General features: G+C 32.9%; 1 protein-coding gene and 2 long non-coding RNA genes across 6 annotated transcripts in view; all 3 read right to left on the minus strand.

Moving 5' to 3' along the window:
• The window catches only part of LOC147469735 (uncharacterized), an 8,310-nt gene extending 8,127 nt beyond the window's left edge, over window positions 1-183 (minus strand). For both annotated transcript variants that reach the window (XM_086547206.1, XM_086547208.1), the window contains exon 1: window positions 51-183. In XM_086547206.1, coding sequence (XP_086403332.1) covers window positions 51-139 — 89 coding nt within the window. In that variant the 5' untranslated portion in view covers window positions 140-183. The remainder of the gene's footprint in view (window positions 1-50) is intronic.
• A 2,944-nt stretch (window positions 184-3,127) lies between these two features.
• LOC147469736 (uncharacterized) lies at window positions 3,128-11,988 on the minus strand. 3 transcript variants are annotated; one of them, XR_015191890.1, is made up of 4 exons: window positions 11,856-11,988; window positions 11,161-11,226; window positions 3,868-3,969; window positions 3,128-3,580 (listed from the first exon to the last, which is right to left on the minus strand). It is a non-coding gene; the product is annotated as an uncharacterized LOC147469736 (long non-coding RNA). The 3 variants fall into 3 exon arrangements; XR_015191891.1 differs by lacking the exons at window positions 11,161-11,226; window positions 11,856-11,988 and adding exons at window positions 4,114-4,179; window positions 4,661-4,793 and having other exon boundaries at window positions 3,868-3,897; XR_015191889.1 differs by lacking the exons at window positions 11,161-11,226; window positions 11,856-11,988 and adding exons at window positions 4,114-4,179; window positions 4,661-4,793.
• Window positions 11,989-15,437: 3,449 nt separating this feature from the next.
• Window positions 15,438-17,013, minus strand: LOC147469737 (uncharacterized). The gene is made up of 3 exons (XR_015191872.1): window positions 16,911-17,013; window positions 16,186-16,281; window positions 15,438-15,889 (listed from the first exon to the last, which is right to left on the minus strand). It is a non-coding gene; the product is annotated as an uncharacterized LOC147469737 (long non-coding RNA).
• Between the last annotated feature and the right edge of the window lie 2,987 nt (window positions 17,014-20,000).

Here is a 20,000-nt window from a genome sequence, read left to right on the forward strand (position 1 = left end):
ATATATATATATACATACATACATATACATATATGATTATATCTACGTACCTGTCCGTAGTGTGACCATCTGCCTCAGCTGTACCAAATGCCACAAGAGTGACGAGGCTGAAAAGGAGGAGAAACTTTGCACAATTCATGACTGGGTGTGAGTGAGACTCTGACACACCTCAATCATCCTCGTGCAATATATACACGCATTGTTTAGCCGACGAGAAAGATTAGTTTTGCAACATACAGCTAAAACAAGTGTAATGACACGATTACCTTTACTGAATCATTACCTTGTTTATAAATTTTCGTTTCGACGCCCAAACGATGGTATTAATATTGAGTAATGATTGATATACCTCAATGATTGTAGTGAAATATCTGTGATGACTTTGTGTCTCCCATCTGCATCTGAGACTCAGCAGAAAAACTCTTAGAGATTTAGAATTATTGATTTTAAGTATGTAGTTAACGAGCAAAAAGAGTAATATAGAGAGAGAAGGTGAGAGTCACAGAGAGAAAGGGAGTGATATAGAGAGGTGAGAGTGAGAGAGAGAAAGAGAGTGATATATAGAGAAGTTGAGAGTCAGAGAGAGAAAAAGAGTGATATAGAGTGAAGGTGAGAGTCAGTGAGAGAAAGAGAGTGATATATAGAGAGAAGGAGAGAGTCAGAGAGAGAAAGAGAGTGATATAGAGAGAGAAGATGAGAGTGAGAGAGAGAAAGAGAGTGATATAGAGAGAGAAGGAGAGAGTGAGAGAGAGAAAGAGAGTGCTATAGAGAGAGAAGATGAGACTCAGAGAGAGAAAGAGATTGATATATAGAGAGAAGGAGAGAGTGAGAGAGAGAAAGTGAGTGATATAGAGAGAGAAGGTGAGAGTGATATATAGAGAGAAGGTGGGAGTCAGAGAGAGGAAGAGAGTGATATAGAGAGAGAAGGTGAGAGTCAGAGAGAGAAAGAGAGTGATATATAGAGAGAAGGTGAGAGTCAGAGTGAGAAAGAGAGTGATAAAGAGAGAGAATGTGTGAGAGAGAGAGAGAGTGATATAAAGAGGTGAGAGTCAGAGAGAGTGAGAGTGATATATAGAGAGAAGGTGAGAGTCAGAGAGAGAAAGAGAGTGATATATAGAGAGAAGGTGAGAGTCAGAGAGAGAAATAGAGTGATATATAGAGAGAAAGAGAGTGATATAGAGAGAGAAAGAGAGTGATGTAGAGAGAGAAGGTGAGAGAGGGAGAGAGAGTGATATATAGAGAGAAGGTGAGAGTCAGAGAGAGAAAGAGAGTGATATATAGAGAGAAGGAGAGAGTCTTTCGAATACTTCTATGTGGCCTACTCCTACATCCCCACATTTGTCAAGAAGTAATAGGCAGTTAATATTCTTGAAATCATACATGTTTATGGTTATGTATTTCTGATATGCACGTCAAAGGAAAGAATATACAAAAACATACATACTCAAGGGTATGTATTTCTGATTAGTGACATTGAGAGGAAATTTGTTTTATTTGTTCATTTAATCTTATTTAGATATATACTTATTTATATAATCTATTTGTTCATGTTTTTCAACATTTTTTTGGATATATAGCTTCGTAATGTGCTGTATTTCAGTAGAAAAAAAACAAATCCAAAAATGCTTTATATTTCACATCATGTAAATATAGAAGATGATACTCTTAACAAAGAATCATCATAAGAATATCGAAGTGTGAAAACAAATAAAACATGTACACCCAGAAAGAAAGTTAACTCATACTAACCGATATACCAATCTCTCTAAACGTTCATTCATAAAGCAGAGACCAAACCTCACCTTCCCTTTTTTGTGGCTTTTACATCAATTGCATCTCAGTGATAGTATTAAACAGTTTGCTATTTGATTACTATTCATTAAAGATTTTACTGAAATTTATATCCATTCCAGCTAAGTATGTATTGCCTTTTAGAACGTTATTTTCATTATTGTTTGAATGATTTTTTCTTTTGGTTCACGTTTTCTGTTCTTTTAATCTTACAATGTTTTGGTTATTAATCTAGTTTTTTTTTTTAACTCTTTAGTCTTTGCTATTTGTTTAATTTACTTTTTATATTTGGTTTATTATACCGTAATTCATGATTGTCTTTATGTTGAGTTTGACTAATTTCTCACTTAATTTGGATTAATAAAAGAAAAATACAATGTTATCCTTTCCAACTTTATTATTAGCTTTTTTGCCCCGTTTGTGTTTCTGTGTACAACTATTTCTAATAAACTAATACAATGAAATCTTTGTTTTACCTCCTGCTAATCGAATATCATATATATATATATATATATATATATATATATATATATATATATATATACATATAATATATATATATATATATATATATATACGTATATATGTATATATATATACTATATATATATATATATATATATATATATATATATATATATACACACATACATACATACATAAATATATATATGTATATATATATATATGTATATATATATATATGTTCTGATAAGAACACATAGGTAATGTCCATGACATCTCATAAGGTGTCTGGTTGAACATCTCTTTTGTCGGGTCGTGTAGCCGAGCGGTCTCGCCGCTGCACCTGTCGATCTTACGGCGCGGATTCGAGTCCCGGTCAGGGAGGTAAAAATTTGTATATATTAAAAATGCGTTACTGCATTCTACCATCTTCTCATATATATGTATATATATCAATATATGTATATATATACATATGTATATATATATATATTCATATATGTATATATACATACATACATATATATATATATATATATATATATATATATATATATATATATATATATGTATGTATATATACATACATACATATATATATACATATATATACACATTTCCACATATACATATATATATACACATTTCTGTCTCTCTCTGGAGAGACAGAGAGAGAGAAAGAAACACAGATGAAGCGTGAGCAGTCTAAGACAAGTAAATTCTATAAAAGGGAATTATTCATGACGAAATATTACGGATTTTAAAATATTATATATGAGTTCCTGCAAGCAAGTCTGCAACAAAAAATAAAAGCAGTAACATTTCTCAAAAAAAATCTAGCAAATGAAGAAGGAAAATAAAAATAGAAAAATTTAGGATTCATCTTTCATATATTTTACCTTGGTCTTTTAACCTTTGCATATTGTTTGATTTAGCTATGATTATGATTCAGATACATTTACCAAATCAATTTTGAAGAATTCGTTCTATATTTTGTTTTCATAGCCATTCCATGCAATTGAAGGGCATATGCTGAGTCACCTGCACGAATGGATTCCAAGAAACAGAAAATAAAACAGTGGCGTTGTGCATTAATACATGTCATTATTGTTTACATAAAGAATTTCAATATTCTATCGCCTTATCGGTCTCATATCCCGCACTCTATATAATCTAATATTCTATGCCCATCTATATATCTATCGTATATATGTCAATTCCCTCATTCATTCCATTTGTCGCAAAAATTGTCTATCGTCCGTCCGTCCTTCTCTCCCGTTCTTGAAATTCTCGAAGTTTCTAGAACTTAACGGAGGATCCATGGCTGTGAAATAGGAAAATAAGTATATATTAATACTAAAAAAGGGAAAAAAGAGAAAAATGTGCGTGCATACTATTGTTATAGAACTGAACTGAAAAGGACATTATAAAATGGTACCCTGATTGTGGTATCGCTCGTATGAATGATATAAGTGCTTTTACTGGTATTCATTAGAGAAAGAGAGATAATAAGAAGAATGAGAATAGATGAATATTGATCGCAATATCATTTGCTTAACTCCTATTATGTTACTGAATGGAATGAAACTGGGACAGATTGATTTCACATACGTTTTGTTGGCGTCATGACCCTTCGCGAACCTCTTCCTGAGGGTGTGTTGAGGGAAAGAGTCCGGAAATACGTCTTCTGTGACGTCATGACCCTTCGCGAACCTTTTCCTGAGGATGTGTTGAGGGAAAGAGTCCGGAAATACGTCTTCTGTGACGTCATGACCCTTCGCGAACCTCTTCCTGAGGATGTGTTGAGGGAAAGAGTCCGGAAATACGTTTTCTGTGACGTCATGACCCTTCGCGAACCTCTTCCTGAGGTTGTGTTGAGGGAAAGAGTCCGGAAATACGTCTTCTGTGGCACTGTGCTTATTACTGTAGGGTGGAGAGTATTTTTCTTTATTTGGCTGTGTATCTAGGGTGTATGTTTGGTTATCAAGAGTGAGGGAAAGTTAGCAGAAGGGACGTAAGCTTTTTTTTTTTTTTTTTTTTTTTTGCGTCATTTGCATGCCCTTATATATATATATATATATATATATATATATATATATATATATATATATATATATACACACAAACACACACACACATATTTATATATGTGTGTGTGTGCATGCGTGTGTGTGTGTGTGTGTTTGTGCGTGTGTGTGTGTGTATGTATGTGTGTGTGATAAATTATACATCAATATATCATATGTATATGTATAGATAGATAGATAGTTAGATAGATATGCACACACACCAATACATATATATGTATATATATATATATATATATATATATATATATATATATATATATGTATGTATGTATACATACATACATACATATACATATATGATTAGATCTACGTACCTCTCCGTAGTGTGACCATCTGCCTCAGCTGTACCAAATGCCACAAGAGTGACGAGGCTGAAAAGGAGGAGAAACTTTGCACAATTCATGACTGGGTGTGAGTGAGACTCTGACACACCTCAATCATCCTCGTGCAATATATACACGCATTGTTTAGCCGACGAGAAAGATTAGTTTTGCAACATACAGCTAAAACAGATGTAATGACACGTTTACCTTTATTGAATCATTACCTTGTTTATGAATTTTCGTTTCGACGCCCAAACGATGGTAGTAATATTGAGTAATGATTGATATTCCTCAAATATTGTAGTGGAATATCTGTGATGACTTTGTGTCTCCCATCTGCATCTGAGACTCAGCAGAAAGAATTATTGATTTTGAATATGTAGTTAAGGAGCAGAAAGAGTGATATAGAGAGAGGTGAGAGAGAGAGTGGGAAATAGAGAAAGAGAAGGTGAGAGTCAGAGAGAGAAAGAGAGTGATATAGAGAGAGAAGGTGAGAGAGGGAGAGAGAAAGAGAGTGATATATAGAGAGAAGGCGAGAGTCAAAGAGAGAAAGAGATTGCTATAGAGAGAGAAGGTGAGAGAGGGAGAGAGAGGGAGAAATAGAGAAAGAAGGTGAGAGTCACAGAGAGAAAGAAAGTGATATATAGAGAAAAGGTGAGAGTCAGAGAGAGAAAGAGAGTGATATATAGAGAGAAGGTGAGAGTCAGAGAGAGAAAGAGAGTGATATAGAGAGAGAAGGTGAGAGTCAGAGAGAGAAAGAGAGTGATATAGAGAGAGAAGGTGAGAGTCAGAGAGAGAAAGAGAGTGATATAGAGAGAGAAGGTGAGAGTCAGAGAGAGAAAGAGAGTGATATAGAGAGAGAAGGTGAGAGTCAGAGAGTGATATAGAGAGAGAAGGTGAGAGTCAGAGAGAGAAAGAGAGTGATATAGAGAGAGAAGGAGAGAGTCAGAGAGAGAAAGAGAGTGATATAGAGAGAGAAGGTGAGAGTCAGAGAGAGAAAGAGAGTGATATAGAGAGAGAAGGAGAGAGTCAGAGAGAGAAAGAGAATGATATATAGAGAGAAGGAGAGAGTCAGAGAGAGAAAGAGAGTGATATAAAGATAGAAGGTGAGAGTCAGAGAGAGAAAGAGAGTGATATAGAGAAGGTGAGAGAGGGAGAGAGAGTGATATAGAGAGAGAAGGTGAGAGTCAGAGAGAGAAAGAGAGTGATATAAAGAGTGAAGGTGAGAGTCAGAGAGAGAAAGAGAATGATATAGAGAGAGAAGGTGAGAGTCAGAGAGAGAAAGAGAGTGATATAGAGAGAAGGTGAGAGTCAGAGAGAGAAAGAGAGTGATATAGAGAGAGAAGGTGAGAGTCAGAGAGAGAAAGAGAGTGATATAGAGAGAGAAGGAGAGAGTCAGAGAGAGAAAGAGAGTGATATAGAGAGAGAAGGTGAGAGAAAGAGAGTGATATAGAGAGAGAAGGTGAGAGAAAGAGAGTGATATAGAGAGAGAAGGTGAGAGAAAGAGAGTGATATATAGAGAGAAGGAGAGAGTCTTTTGAATACTTCTATGTGGCCTACTCCTACATCCCTACATTTGTCATGAAGTAATAGGCAATTAATATTCTTGAAATCAATATTGGAGTTTCTTAAATGCAGGATTAACTTAAGATGTGTCTGAATCGATGTTATTCCCGATCCCCAAAACATTTTTTTTTTTTTTTTTTTTTTTCTAATTTGACCGATTTTGGAATTCTTTTAAGAGTTATTGACTCGTAAGGCCGATCACTCAATTGTGCATGAGATGTTTATCAAATATAGACAAATTCCTCATAATTCATCGATTTTCACTTGCGTTGCGATTACAATAATTTCAATTATCATAATCAGTCCCTCCCCTTGACCTGGAGCTCACCCCCTCCCCCTCCCCCCTAAGAGACATTTGATTAACTCCAAGAACATCAAAATTGGCCCATTAATTCATGAGGTATGATAGTTAGCTGCTTCAGGGGATGCGAGTGGCAACCTTCCAGAATTTCTTGACCTCTTGACCAGCAGTAAAAGTTAATGATACTAACTGCCAAAGTAAAAAAAAAAAAAAAAAACGATATAAAAATCATTATTATCGTACATATATATATATATATATATATATATATATATATATATATATATATATATATATATATTACTGCTGCCTTTTTCCCCACCACCATTACATTAGTGAAAATAGTAATGACAACAATAATTATCATAATTATTTTTTTTTCTCCATATGAAAATAACACAGTGATTGTTATACTGATTCAAATGATTATCTGTTTTGTCATTTGATAAACAGAGGAACAGGAATAAAATAAATGATTAAATATTCTAGCCTATCATTCATGACAGAGCAAATTAGAAGGTGAATATACATACCTTTTACCGCCATTTTGAGTTAGCGATAACCCTGCATGTACATTAATATTGTCCTTGATATCATGTGTATACTTTGCCTCTGCGCCTATTTTGCTGGAAATATGCATAAATGTCAAAGGAAAGATCATATAAAAACATACATGCTTATGGTTATGTTTTTCTGATATGCACGTCAAAGGAAAGAATATACCAAAACATATACTTAAGGTTATGTATTTCTGATTAGTGACATTGAGAGGATTTTTTTTTTTTTTTTTTTTATTCATTTAATCTTATTTAGATATATACTTATTTATATAATCTATTTGTTCATGTCTTACAACTATTTTTGGGGGGATATTTAGCCTCGTAACGTGCCGTATTTCAGTAAAAAAAAAAAAAAAAAAAAAAAAAAAAGGATATTTCACATCATGTAAATATAGACGTTGATACTCTTACCAAAGAATCATCATACAAATATCAAAGGGTGAAAAATAAAATAAAAACGTACACCCAGAAAGAAAGCAAACTCATACTAACCGATCTACCAATCACACTAAACGCTCATTCATAAAGCAGAGACCAAACCTCACCTGCCCTTTTTTTTGTGGCTTTTACATCAATTGAGTCACACGCCACAAGAACAGTGATGCCAGTGTAAGGTGGCCAGATGCTGCATCTCCCGCTCTCCGCGAGCAGGCGCGCTCTCTGCTCTCCCGTTCTGGCTGTCCTGGCCGGAGGACTGGACGTTGCCTGTCGCCTGTTTCTTTTTTTTTTTATTATTATCTTTCATTTTATTTGTTCGTCATTTTAGATTAGTTTCCCTTTTAACTGAAGTTTTCTGTAATTACTTTTATTTTATTTTTATATTACGAGACCTTGTATTGAATGTTTTTATTTGTCACCACGTTTTATTTTTTGTGTTTTAATACTTTGTGAACTTTTATGGTCTCAATGTTTCTTTGATTTTATTTTAAATTTTAGGGGAAACGTTTTATGTATTTTATTTTTGCTTCGTTTTATTGCTTTTAGTTTATATATTATGCTTTTTAGGATTTTATACATTTTGTTTTACATTTGTATCTTTCTTTTATGTTGCCTTTTTGCTGAATTTTATTATTTACAATATTCTTAAGATAATATGCCTCTGACGTCACCGAGGCAATGTTGACGTTTTTTTTAAACAATAAAGCAGAGACGGTCAGACAGTCAACGAAGGTGTTTCCTTTATCCAGTCCTCCAGAGTAGTTAACCGGCTGTGTCGCCATTTTTGGATTATCTGTGTCGAGCCAAGGAAGTGAACAACGGGGATACGATCACGAAGACAAGAGTTAAGTACTGAAGTGCCTGACATTCTTTGCTTAGGAGCTGGACGTGATCTAAAAGAACATTTTTATTAAATCCTGATCAGACCTTTTTTTATTGAACTTGGCTGGATTCCTTTTACCTAGTCTTTTTATACTTTGTGGTAGGAAGTCTGTGTTTTTTTCATTTTAGTACACCAGACTGTTGTTTTCTTTTCTGCCGTATTTAGATTTTGTCAATTTTTAAGCCTTCAGCAGTGGCGTCAGATTTGCTGATCTAGCCTTTGTTTTTATTGGTAAGCCTTCTGCCAGATACTCCACTCGGGAGTATCTTTTCTTTAGTTTTAGTATACGGCAGCTTTAATCATTTTAAGTGCCTTCTGCACATGTTTTGCCATTTTATATTTTACTAGTATTTTTCAATTAGTTTTAGAATTTTGTTTTAATAGGCTGAGCATCAGAAAGAGATTGTCACGCTGGAATACACCCATTTTACTGATTCAAATTCCCTCCCCCACGCTACCACTTTCAGGGTTTTGAATTGACAGGGGTTAGCCAGGCCCTTAGCGCTTGTTTCCCTGGCCAGCATCAAGGGAGGGCAAATAAGTTTTCACCTTTGACTTGATGAACTGGGACGGGGCCCCTGGGTTAATACGGACATCACACTACACCAGTGAGGAGAACCAGCATTACAGCCTGCATGACGGTGTATGGCAATGCACAAGAACCATTTTACGATTATGTATACAAGGAACCAAGTAATGAACCCTGTGACTGAACTAGGTTCGTTGACACATTTAACTTTAAAATCACCAGCGCTCTTGTGGGTTCTCTTTTTTTTCCGTTAGCTATCCAGATAAATGTTTGTGAAGTATTGTTAAATTTTTGGTTCGCTTTGTTTTGTCTTCTTGTTTATTAAATTGCCTTGTTTGGTTGTTTTATATGAGTATTCAGTGCTTGACTTTGAGAATTGCTGAACACAGAGGCTGGTCAGGTCGTGTCGTATTAAACCATCCTTGTTGTCAGATTGTAAAAATCTCCATAGGACTAAACAGATCGCAAAAAGAAAAAAAAAAAAAAACAAAAAAAAAACGCAGTAGTATCTGATATACAACTTGTTACAAACCCTTAGCTTATACTGTTCTTTATCTTAATCCAATCCCACATTCTTTTTTTAGTTAAGATATGTCTTTCATGTTTTCAGTGTCATTGATTTTTGTATCCTTCAAATTTGTGTTTAAAATTTGCATCTCAATGACAGTATTAAACAGTTTGCTATTTGATTACTATCGGTTTCAACACCGTACCTGTCAATCTTACGGCGCGGATTTGAGTCCCGGTCAGGGAGGTAAAATTTGTATATCTATATTAAATGTGTTACTGCATTCTACCATCTTTCTCACATATATATAACCTCGGTAACCTGATTTGGGACTTGAATTTGTGATTCCGTTGCTGCCCGCGGGAATTGTCTGTAAAACCTCGCTATCACTGCTCTGCTAAGAGCACATAGGTAAATTCCATGACGTCTCATAAGGCGTCTGGTTAGACAATTCTTTTAGCGGGTCGAGTAGCCGATCGGTTTCAGCACTGTACCTGTCAATCTTACTCACACACACACACATATATATATATAAATATATATATATATATATATATATATATATATATATATATACATATATATGTATATATATGTATATATGTATATATAGATATATATATAAATATAGATATACATATATATATATACATATATATGTATATATATGTATATATGTATATATAGATATATATATGAATATAGATATACATATATATATACATTTTCACATATATATGTATATGGAGAGACACAGAGAGAGAAAGAAACACAGAGTCAACGTGATCAGTCTAAGACAAGTAAAGTCTATAAAAGTGAATTATTTATGAAGAAATATTCTGCAAGTAAGTCTGTAACAAAAATTAAAAGCAGTAACATTTCTCAAAAATTTTCTAGCAAAGGAAGAATGAAAATAAAAATCGAAAAAATTAGGATTCATCTTTCATATATTTTACCTTGGTCTTTTAAAATTTGCATATTGTTTGATTTAGCTATGATTATAATTCAGATACATTTACCAAATCAGTTTTGGAGAATTCGTTCTATATTTTGTTTTCATAGCCATTCCATGCAATTGAAGGGCATATGCTGAGTCACCTGCACGAATGGATTCCAAGAAACAGAAAATAAAACAGTGGCGTTGTGCATTAATACATGACATTATTGTTTACATAAGGAATTTCAATATTCTAACCTCTCATCGATATAATATTCCGCACTCTATATAATCTAATCTTCTATCCCCATCTATATATTTGTCGTATATATGTCAATTCCCTCATTCATTCCATTTGTCGCAGAAATTGTCTATCGTCCGTCCGTCCTTCTCTCCGTTCTTGAAATTCTCGAAGTTTCTAGAACTTAACGGAGGATCCATGGCTGTGAAATAGGAAAATAAGCATATATTAATACTAAAAAAGGAAAAAAAGAAAAGAAAAATATGTATGCGTACGACCGACGATTGTTATATAAATGAACTGGAAAGGATAGTGTAAAAGGTATCCTGATTGTGGTATCGTTCTTATGAATTATATAAGTGCTTTTACTGGTATGCATTAGAGAAAGAGAGATAATAAGAAGAATGAGAATAGATGAATATTGATCGCACTATCATTTGCTTAACTCCTATTATGTTACTGAATGGAATGAAACTGGAACAGATTGATGTCACATACGTTTTGTTGGCGTCATGACCCTTCGCGAACCTCTTCCTGATGGTGTGTTGAGGGCCAGAGTCCGGAAATACGTCTTCTGTGGCACTGTGCTTATTACTGTAGGGTGGAGAGTATCTTTCTTTATTTGGCTGTGTATCTAGGGTGTATGTTTGATTATCAAGAGTGAGGGAAAGTTAGCAGAAGGGACGTAAGCTTTGTTTAGATTGTTTTTTTTTTTGTTTGTTTGTTTTTTTGCGTCATTTGCATGCCTTATATATATATATATATACAAACACACACACACATATATATAAATATATATATATATACATATACACACACACAGATATATATATAATGTATATATATATATATATATATGTATATATATATATATATATATATATGTGTGTGTGTGTGTGTGTGTGTGTATATGTGTGTGTGTGTGCGTGTGTGCATATATATATATGTGTGTGTGTGAGTGTGTGTGTGTTTATGTGATAAATTATACATCAATATATCATATGTATATATATATATATATATATATATATATAATATATATATTATATATATATATATATATATATATATATGTATGTATAGATAGATAGATAGATATGCACACACATCAATACATACATACACACACACACACACACATATATATATATATATATATATATATATATATATATATATATATATATATATATACATATACATATATGATTAGATCTACGTACCTCTCCGTAGTGTGACCATCTGCCTCAGCTGTACCAAATGCCACAAGAGTGACGAGGCTGAAAAGGAGGAGAAACTTTGCACAATTCATGACTGGGTGTGAGTGAGACTCTGACACACCTCAATCATCCTCGTGCAATATATACACGCATTGTTTAGCCGACGAGAAAGATTAGTTTTGCAACATACAGCTAAAACAGATGTAATGACACGTTTACCTTTATTGAATCATTACCTTGTTTATGAATTTTCGTTTCGACGCCCAAACGATGGTATTAATATTGAGTAATGATTGATATACCTCAATGATTGTAGTGGAATATCTGTGATGACTTTGTGTCTCCCATCTGCATCTGAGACTCAGCAGGAAGAATTATTGATTTTGAATATGTAGTTAAGGAGCATAAAGAGTGATATAGAGAGAGAAGGTGAGAGTCAGAGAGAGAAAGAGAGTGATATATAGAGAGAAGGTGAGAGTGAGAGAGAGAAAGAGAGTGATATATATAGAGAAGGTGAGAGTCAGAGAGAGAAAGAGAGTGATATAGAGAGAGAAGGTGAGAGTCTGAGAGAAAAAGAGATTGATATAGAGAGAGAGAAGGTGAGAGTCAGAGAGAGAAAGAGAGTGATATAGAGAGAGAAGGAGAGAGTCTTTTGAATACTTCTATGTGGCCTACTCCTACATCCCTACATTTGTCAAGAAGTAATAGGCAGTTAATATTCTTGAAATCAATATCGGAGTTTCTTAAATGCAGAATTAACTTAAGATGTGTCTGAATCGATTTTATTTCCGATCCCAAAAACGATTTTTTTTTTTTTTTTTTTTTTTTTTTTTTTTTGACCGATTTTGGAATTCTTTTAAGTGTATGTGACTGACTCGTTAGGCCAATCACTCAATTGTGCATGAGAAGTTGATCAAATATAGACAATTTCTACATAATTCATCAATTTTCACCTGCGTTGCGATTACAATAATTTCAATCATCATAGTCAGTCCCTACCGTTGACCTGGAGCTCATACCGCCCCCCCCCCCCTAGAGACATGTGATTAATTCCAAGAACATCTAAATTGACCCATTAATTAATTAATTCATAATTCATAATTAATTCATTCATTAATTTAGCTGCTTCAGGGGATGCGAGTGGCGACCTTCCAGAATTTCTTGACCTCTTGACCAGCAGTAAAAGTTAATGATACTAACTGCCATAGTAAAAGCAAAAAAAAAAAAAAAAGAAAAAAAAAAGATATAAAAATCATTTTTTTGTACAATATATATATAGAAATATATATATATATATATATATATATATATATATATATATACATATATATATACATATATATATTACTGCTGCTTTTTCCCCACCAACATTACATTAGTGAAAACAGTAATGACAACAATAATTATCATAATTATTTTTTTCCATGGTATGAAAATAACACAATGATTCTTATACTGATTAAAATTATTATCTGTTTTGTAATATGTTAAACAGAAAAACAGGAATAGAATACATGATCAAATTTTTAACGCATAAAGGCTAAAGATAAGCCAGATTTGCGGAGTAGATGCTTCGCCCGGCTCATATGTACTTAGACGAGCCTGCCTGTGTCAGCATGTGCTGACTCGTGAGAGAGTGTGCCAACGAGTGTCGACTCGATCTGAGCTTGGTCCTTACCAACCGTGATGCCCAGCCACGTCAGTAACCGCCAGGCGACAGTGGAAACTCACGAGCTTGGACGGGGCTCGATCTGCCGACCACGGGAGATGTGAAGTCGACACGCTACCAATGAGCTAACCAGACGGCTGTTTTAATGCATCATTTATGACAAAGCACATTAGAAGGTGAATATACATACATTTTCCGCCATTTTGAGTTAGCGATAACCCTATATGTACATTGATATTGTCATTGATGCCAGTGAGGAGAACCAGCACTGCAGCCTGCATGACGGTGTATGGCAATGCAGAAGAACCATTTTCTGATTATGTATACAAGGAACCAAGTAATGAACCCTATGAGTGAAATAGGTTCGTTGACACATTTAAGTTTGAAATCACCAGCGCTCTTGTGGGTTCTCTTTTTTTTTTCTTTTTTGGTTAGCTCTTTGCTGTCCAGATAAATGTTTGTGCATTATTGTTTTATTTATTTGTCTCTTTGTTTTGTCTCCTTGTTTATTAGATTGCCTGGTTTGGTTGTTTTACATGAGTATTCAGGGCTTGACTCTGAGAATTGCTGAACACAGAGGCTGGTCAGGTCATGTCGTATTAAACCATCCTTTTTGTCAGATTGTAAAAATCTCCATAGGACTAAACAGAACTCTAATCTTCCAATCTCTGAATCCTTCTACATTCAATACGTTTCCCCGGATATGAACACCAATCCATGCTTATTAAAAAAAAAATAAATACTAAAATAAAGAAATAGATAGATTAAAATAAAAAAATAAAATAAAAATCGCAGTATAATCTGATATACAGATTATCAGTATAATCTGATATACAGATTATACTGTAGTATCTGATATATAGTTGTCATGGCAAACCCTTATCTTATACTGTTCTTTATCTTAATCCAATCCACATTCTTTTCTATTTAACATATGTCTTTCATGTTTTCAGTGTCATTGATTTTTGTATCCTTCAAATTTGTGTTAAAAATTTGCAAAATTAATTATAGTATTAAACAGTTTGCTGCTTGATTACTATTCCTTAAAGATTTTACTGAAACTTTATATCCATTCAGCTAAGTATGTATTGCCTTTTAGAACGTTATTTTTATTATTGTTTGATTAATTTTTTCTTTCGGTTCGCGTTTTCTGTTGTTTTAATCTTACAAAGTTTTGGTTATCAATCTAGTTTTTTTTAACTCTTTAGTCTTTGCTATTGATTTAATTTTTTTTTATATTTGGTTTATGACACCGTAATTCATGATTGTCTTCATGTTGAGTTTGAGTAATTCCGCATTAACTTTGATGAATAAAAGAAAAATACAACATTGTTCCCTTTCCTGCTTTATTAATAGCTTTTTCCCGCTTGTATTTCTATGTACAACTATTTCTAATAAACTAATACAGTGAAATCTTTGTTTTATCTCTCTTAATCGAATATTATATTATATATATATATATATATATATATATATATATATTCATATATTATATATATATATATATATATATATATACATATATATATTCATATATTTTAATATATATATATTCATATATATATGTATATATATATATATACATATATATATATATATATATATATATTATATATATATATATATATATATATATACATATATACATATATATATATATATATATATAATATATATATAATATAGATATATATATATATATATATTATACATATATATGTATATATATATATAATATATATATATAGAAAGAGAGATATATATATATATAGTCAACGTATATATAATATATAAATTTATAAAAGTGAATAATGTGTGAAGAAATATTCTGCAAGTAAGTCTGTAACAAAAATTAAAAGCAGAGTTTTTCTCAAAATTTTCTAGCAAAGGAAGAATGAAAATAAAAATCGAAAAAATTAGGATTCATCTTTCATATATTTTACCTTGGTCTTTTAAAATTTGCATATTGTTTGATTTAGCTATGATTATAATTCAGATACATTTACCAAATCAGTTTTGGAGAATTCGTTCTATATTTTGTTTTCATAGCCATTCCATGCAATTGAAGGGCATATGCTGAGTCACCTGCACGAATGGATTCCAAGAAACAGAAAATAAAACAGTGGCGTTGTGCATTAATACATGACATTATTGTTTACATAAGGAATTTCAATATTCTAACCTCTCATCGATATAATATTCCGCACTCTATATAATCTAATCTTCTATCCCCATCTATATATTTGTCGTATATATGTCAATTCCCTCATTCATTCCATTTGTCGCAGAAATTGTCTATCGTCCGTCCGTCCTTCTCTCCCGTTCTTGAAATTCTCGAAGTTTCTAGAACTTAACGGAGGATCCATGGCTGTGAAATAGGAAAATAAGCATATATTAATACTAAAAAAGGAAAAAAAGAAAAGAAAAATATGTATGCGTACGACCGACGATTGTTATATAAATGAACTGGAAAGGATAGTGTAAAAGGTATCCTGATTGTGGTATCGTTCTTATGAATTATATAAGTGCTTTTACTGGTATGCATTAGAGAAAGAGAGATAATAAGAAGAATGAGAATAGATGAATATTGATCGCACTATCATTTGCTTAACTCCTATTATGTTACTGAATGGAATGAAACTGGAACAGATTGATGTCACATACGTTTTGTTGGCGTCATGACCCTTCGCGAACCTCTTCCTGATGGTGTGTTGAGGGCCAGAGTCCGGAAATACGTCTTCTGTGGCACTGTGCTTATTACTGTAGGGTGGAGAGTATCTTTCTTTATTTGGCTGTGTATCTAGGGTGTATGTTTGATTATCAAGAGTGAGGGAAAGTTAGCAGAAGGGACGTAAGCTTTGTTTAGATTGTTTTTTTTTTTGTTTGTTTGTTTTTTTGCGTCATTTGCATGCCTTATATATATATATATATACAAACACACACACACATATATATAAATATATATATATATACATATATACACACACACAGATATATATATAATGTATATATATATATATATATATGTATATATATATATATATATATATATGTGTGTGTGTGTGTGTGTGTGTATATGTGTGTGTGTGTGCGTGTGTGCATATATATATATGTGTGTGTGTGAGTGTGTGTGTGTTTATGTGATAAATTATACATCAATATATCATATGTATATATATATATATATATATATATATATATATATATATATACATATATATATATATATATATATATATATGTATGTATAGATAGATAGATAGATATGCACACACATCAATACATACATACACACACACACACACACACATATATATATATATATATATATATATATATATATATATATATATACATATACATATACATATATGATTAGATCTACGTACCTATCCGTAGTGTGACCATCTGCCTCAGCTGTACCAAATGCCACAAGAGTGACGAGGCTGAAAAGGAGGAGAAACTTTGCACAATTCATGACTGGGTGTGAGTGAGACTCTGACACACCTCAATCATCCTCGTGCAATATATACACGCATTGTTTAGCCGACGAGAAAGATTAGTTTTGCAACATACAGCTAAAACAGATGTAATGACACGTTTACCTTTACTGAATCATTACCTTGTTTATGAATTTTCGTTTCGACGCCCAAACGATGGTAGTAATATTGAGTAATGATTGATATACCTCAATGATTGTAGTGGAATATCTGTGATGACTTTGTGTCTCCCATCTGCATCTGAGACTCAGCAGGAAGAATTATTGATTTTGAATATGTAGTTAAGGAGCATAAAGAGTGATATAGAGAGAGGTGAGAGAGGGAGAGAGAGTGAGAAATAGAGAGAGAGAAGGTGAGAGTCACAGAGAGAAAGAGAGTGATATATAAAGAGAAGGTGAGAGTCACAGAGAGAAAGAGAGTGATATAGAGAGAGAAGGTGAGAGTCAGAGAGAGAAAGAGGTGATATAGAGAGAGAATGTGAGAGTTAGAGAGAGATAGAGAGTGATATAGAGAGAGAAGGAGAGAGTCTTTTGAATACTTCTATGTGGCCTACTCCTACATCCCAACATTTGTCAAGAAGTAATAGGCAGTTAATATTCTTGAAATCAACATCGGAGTTTCTAAATGCAGAATTAACTTAAGAAGTGTCTGAATCGATTTTATTCCCGATCCCAAAAACGATTTTTTTTTTTTTTTTTTTTTTTTTTTTTTTTTGACCGATTTTGGAATTCTTTTAAGTGTATGTGACTGACTCGTTAGGCCAATCACTCAATTGTGCATGAGAAGTTGATCAAATATAGACAATTTCTACATAATTCATCAATTTTCACCTGCGTTGCGATTACAATAATTTCAATCATCATAGTCAGTCCCTACCGTTGACCTGGAGCTCATACCGCCCCCCCCCCCCTAGAGACATGTGATTAATTCCAAGAACATCTAAATTGACCCATTAATTAATTAATTCATAATTCATAATTAATTCATTCATTAATTTAGCTGCTTCAGGGGATGCGAGTGGCGACCTTCCAGAATTTCTTGACCTCTTGACCAGCAGTAAAAGTTAATGATACTAACTGCCATAGTAAAAGCAAAAAAAAAAAAAAAAGAAAAAAAAAAGATATAAAAATCATTTTTTTGTACAATATATATATAGAAATATATATATATATATATATATATATATATATATATATACATATATATATACATATATATATTACTGCTGCTTTTTCCCCACCAACATTACATTAGTGAAAACAGTAATGACAACAATAATTATCATAATTATTTTTTTCCATGGTATGAAAATAACACAATGATTCTTATACTGATTAAAATTATTATCTGTTTTGTAATATGTTAAACAGAAAAACAGGAATAGAATACATGATCAAATCTTTTAACGCATAAAGGATAAGGATAAGCCAGATTTGCGGAGCATATGCTACGCCGGGCTTGTATGCACTGAAGCGAGCCTGCCTGTGTCAGCGTGTGCTGACTCGTGAGAGAGTGTGCCAACGAGTGTTGACTCGATCTGAGCTTGGTCCTTACCCAACGCAGTGCCCAGCCACGTCAGTAACCGCCAGGTGACAGTGGAAGCTCACGAGCTTGGGCGGGGCTCGATCTGCCGACCACGGGGATGTGAAGTCGACACGCTACCAATGAGCTAACCAGACGGCTGTTTTAATGCATCATTTATGACAAAGCACATTAGAAGGTGAATATACATACATTTTCCCGCCATTTTGAGTTAGCGATAACCCTATATGTACATTGATATTGTCATTGATGCCAGTGAGGAGAACCAGTACTGCAGCCTGCATGACGGTGTATGGCAATGCACAAGAACCATTTTCTGATTATGTATACAAAGAACCAAGTAATGAACCCTATGAGTGAAATAAGTTCGTTGACACGTTTAACTCTGAAATCACCAGCGCTATTGTGTGTTCTTTTTTTTTTTCTTCTTCTTTTTCGGTTAGCTCTTTGCTGTCCAGATAAATGTTTGTGCATTATTGTTTTATTCATTTCTCGCTTTGTTTTGTCTCCTTGTTTATTAGATTGCCTTGTTTGGTTGTTTTATATGAGTATTCAGTGCTTGACTTTGAGAATTGCTGAACACAGATGCTGGTCTGGTCATGTCGTATTAAATCATCCTTTTTGTCAGATTGTAAATTAAAATCTCCATAGGACTAAACAGAACTCTAATCTTCCAATCTTTTAATCCTTCTACATTCAATACGTTTCCCCGGATATGAACACCAATCCATGCCTTATTAAAAAAAAAATAAATACAAAAATAAAGAAATAGATAGATAAAATAAAAAAATAAAATAAAAATCGCAGTATAATCTGATATACAGATTATCAGTATAATCTGATATACAGATTATACTGTAGTATCTGATATATAGCTTGTCATGGCAAACCCTTATCTTATACTGTTCTTTATCTTAATCCAATCCCACATTCTTTTCTATTTAACATATGTCTTTCATGTTTTCAGTGTCATTGATTTTTGTATCCTTCAAATTTGTGTTAAAAATTTGCAAATTAATTATAGTATTAAACAGTTTGCTGCTTGATTACTATTCCTTAAAGATTTTACTGAACTTTATATCCATTCCAGCTAAGTATGTATTGCCTTTTAGAACGTTATTTTTATTATTGTTTGAATAATTTTTTCTTTCGGTTCGCGTTTTCTGTTGTTTTAATCTTACAAAGTTTTGGTTATCAATCTAGTTTTTTTTAACTCTTTAGTCTTTGCTATTGATTTAATTTACTTTTTATATTTGGTTTATGACACCGTAATTCATGATTGTCTTCATGTTGAGTTTGAGTAATTCCGCATTAACTTTGATGAATAAAAGAAAAATACAACATTGTTACCCTTTCCTGCTTTATTAATAGCTTTTTCCCCGCTTGTGTTTCTGTGTACAACTATTTCTAATAAACTAATACAGTGAAATCTTTGTT

This window comes from Penaeus japonicus, unplaced genomic scaffold (genome assembly GCF_977035675.1).
Source record: "Penaeus japonicus unplaced genomic scaffold, GWHDUDI00000001_assembly GWHDUDI00000019, whole genome shotgun sequence".
Lineage (NCBI taxonomy): Eukaryota > Metazoa > Arthropoda > Malacostraca > Decapoda > Penaeidae > Penaeus > Penaeus japonicus.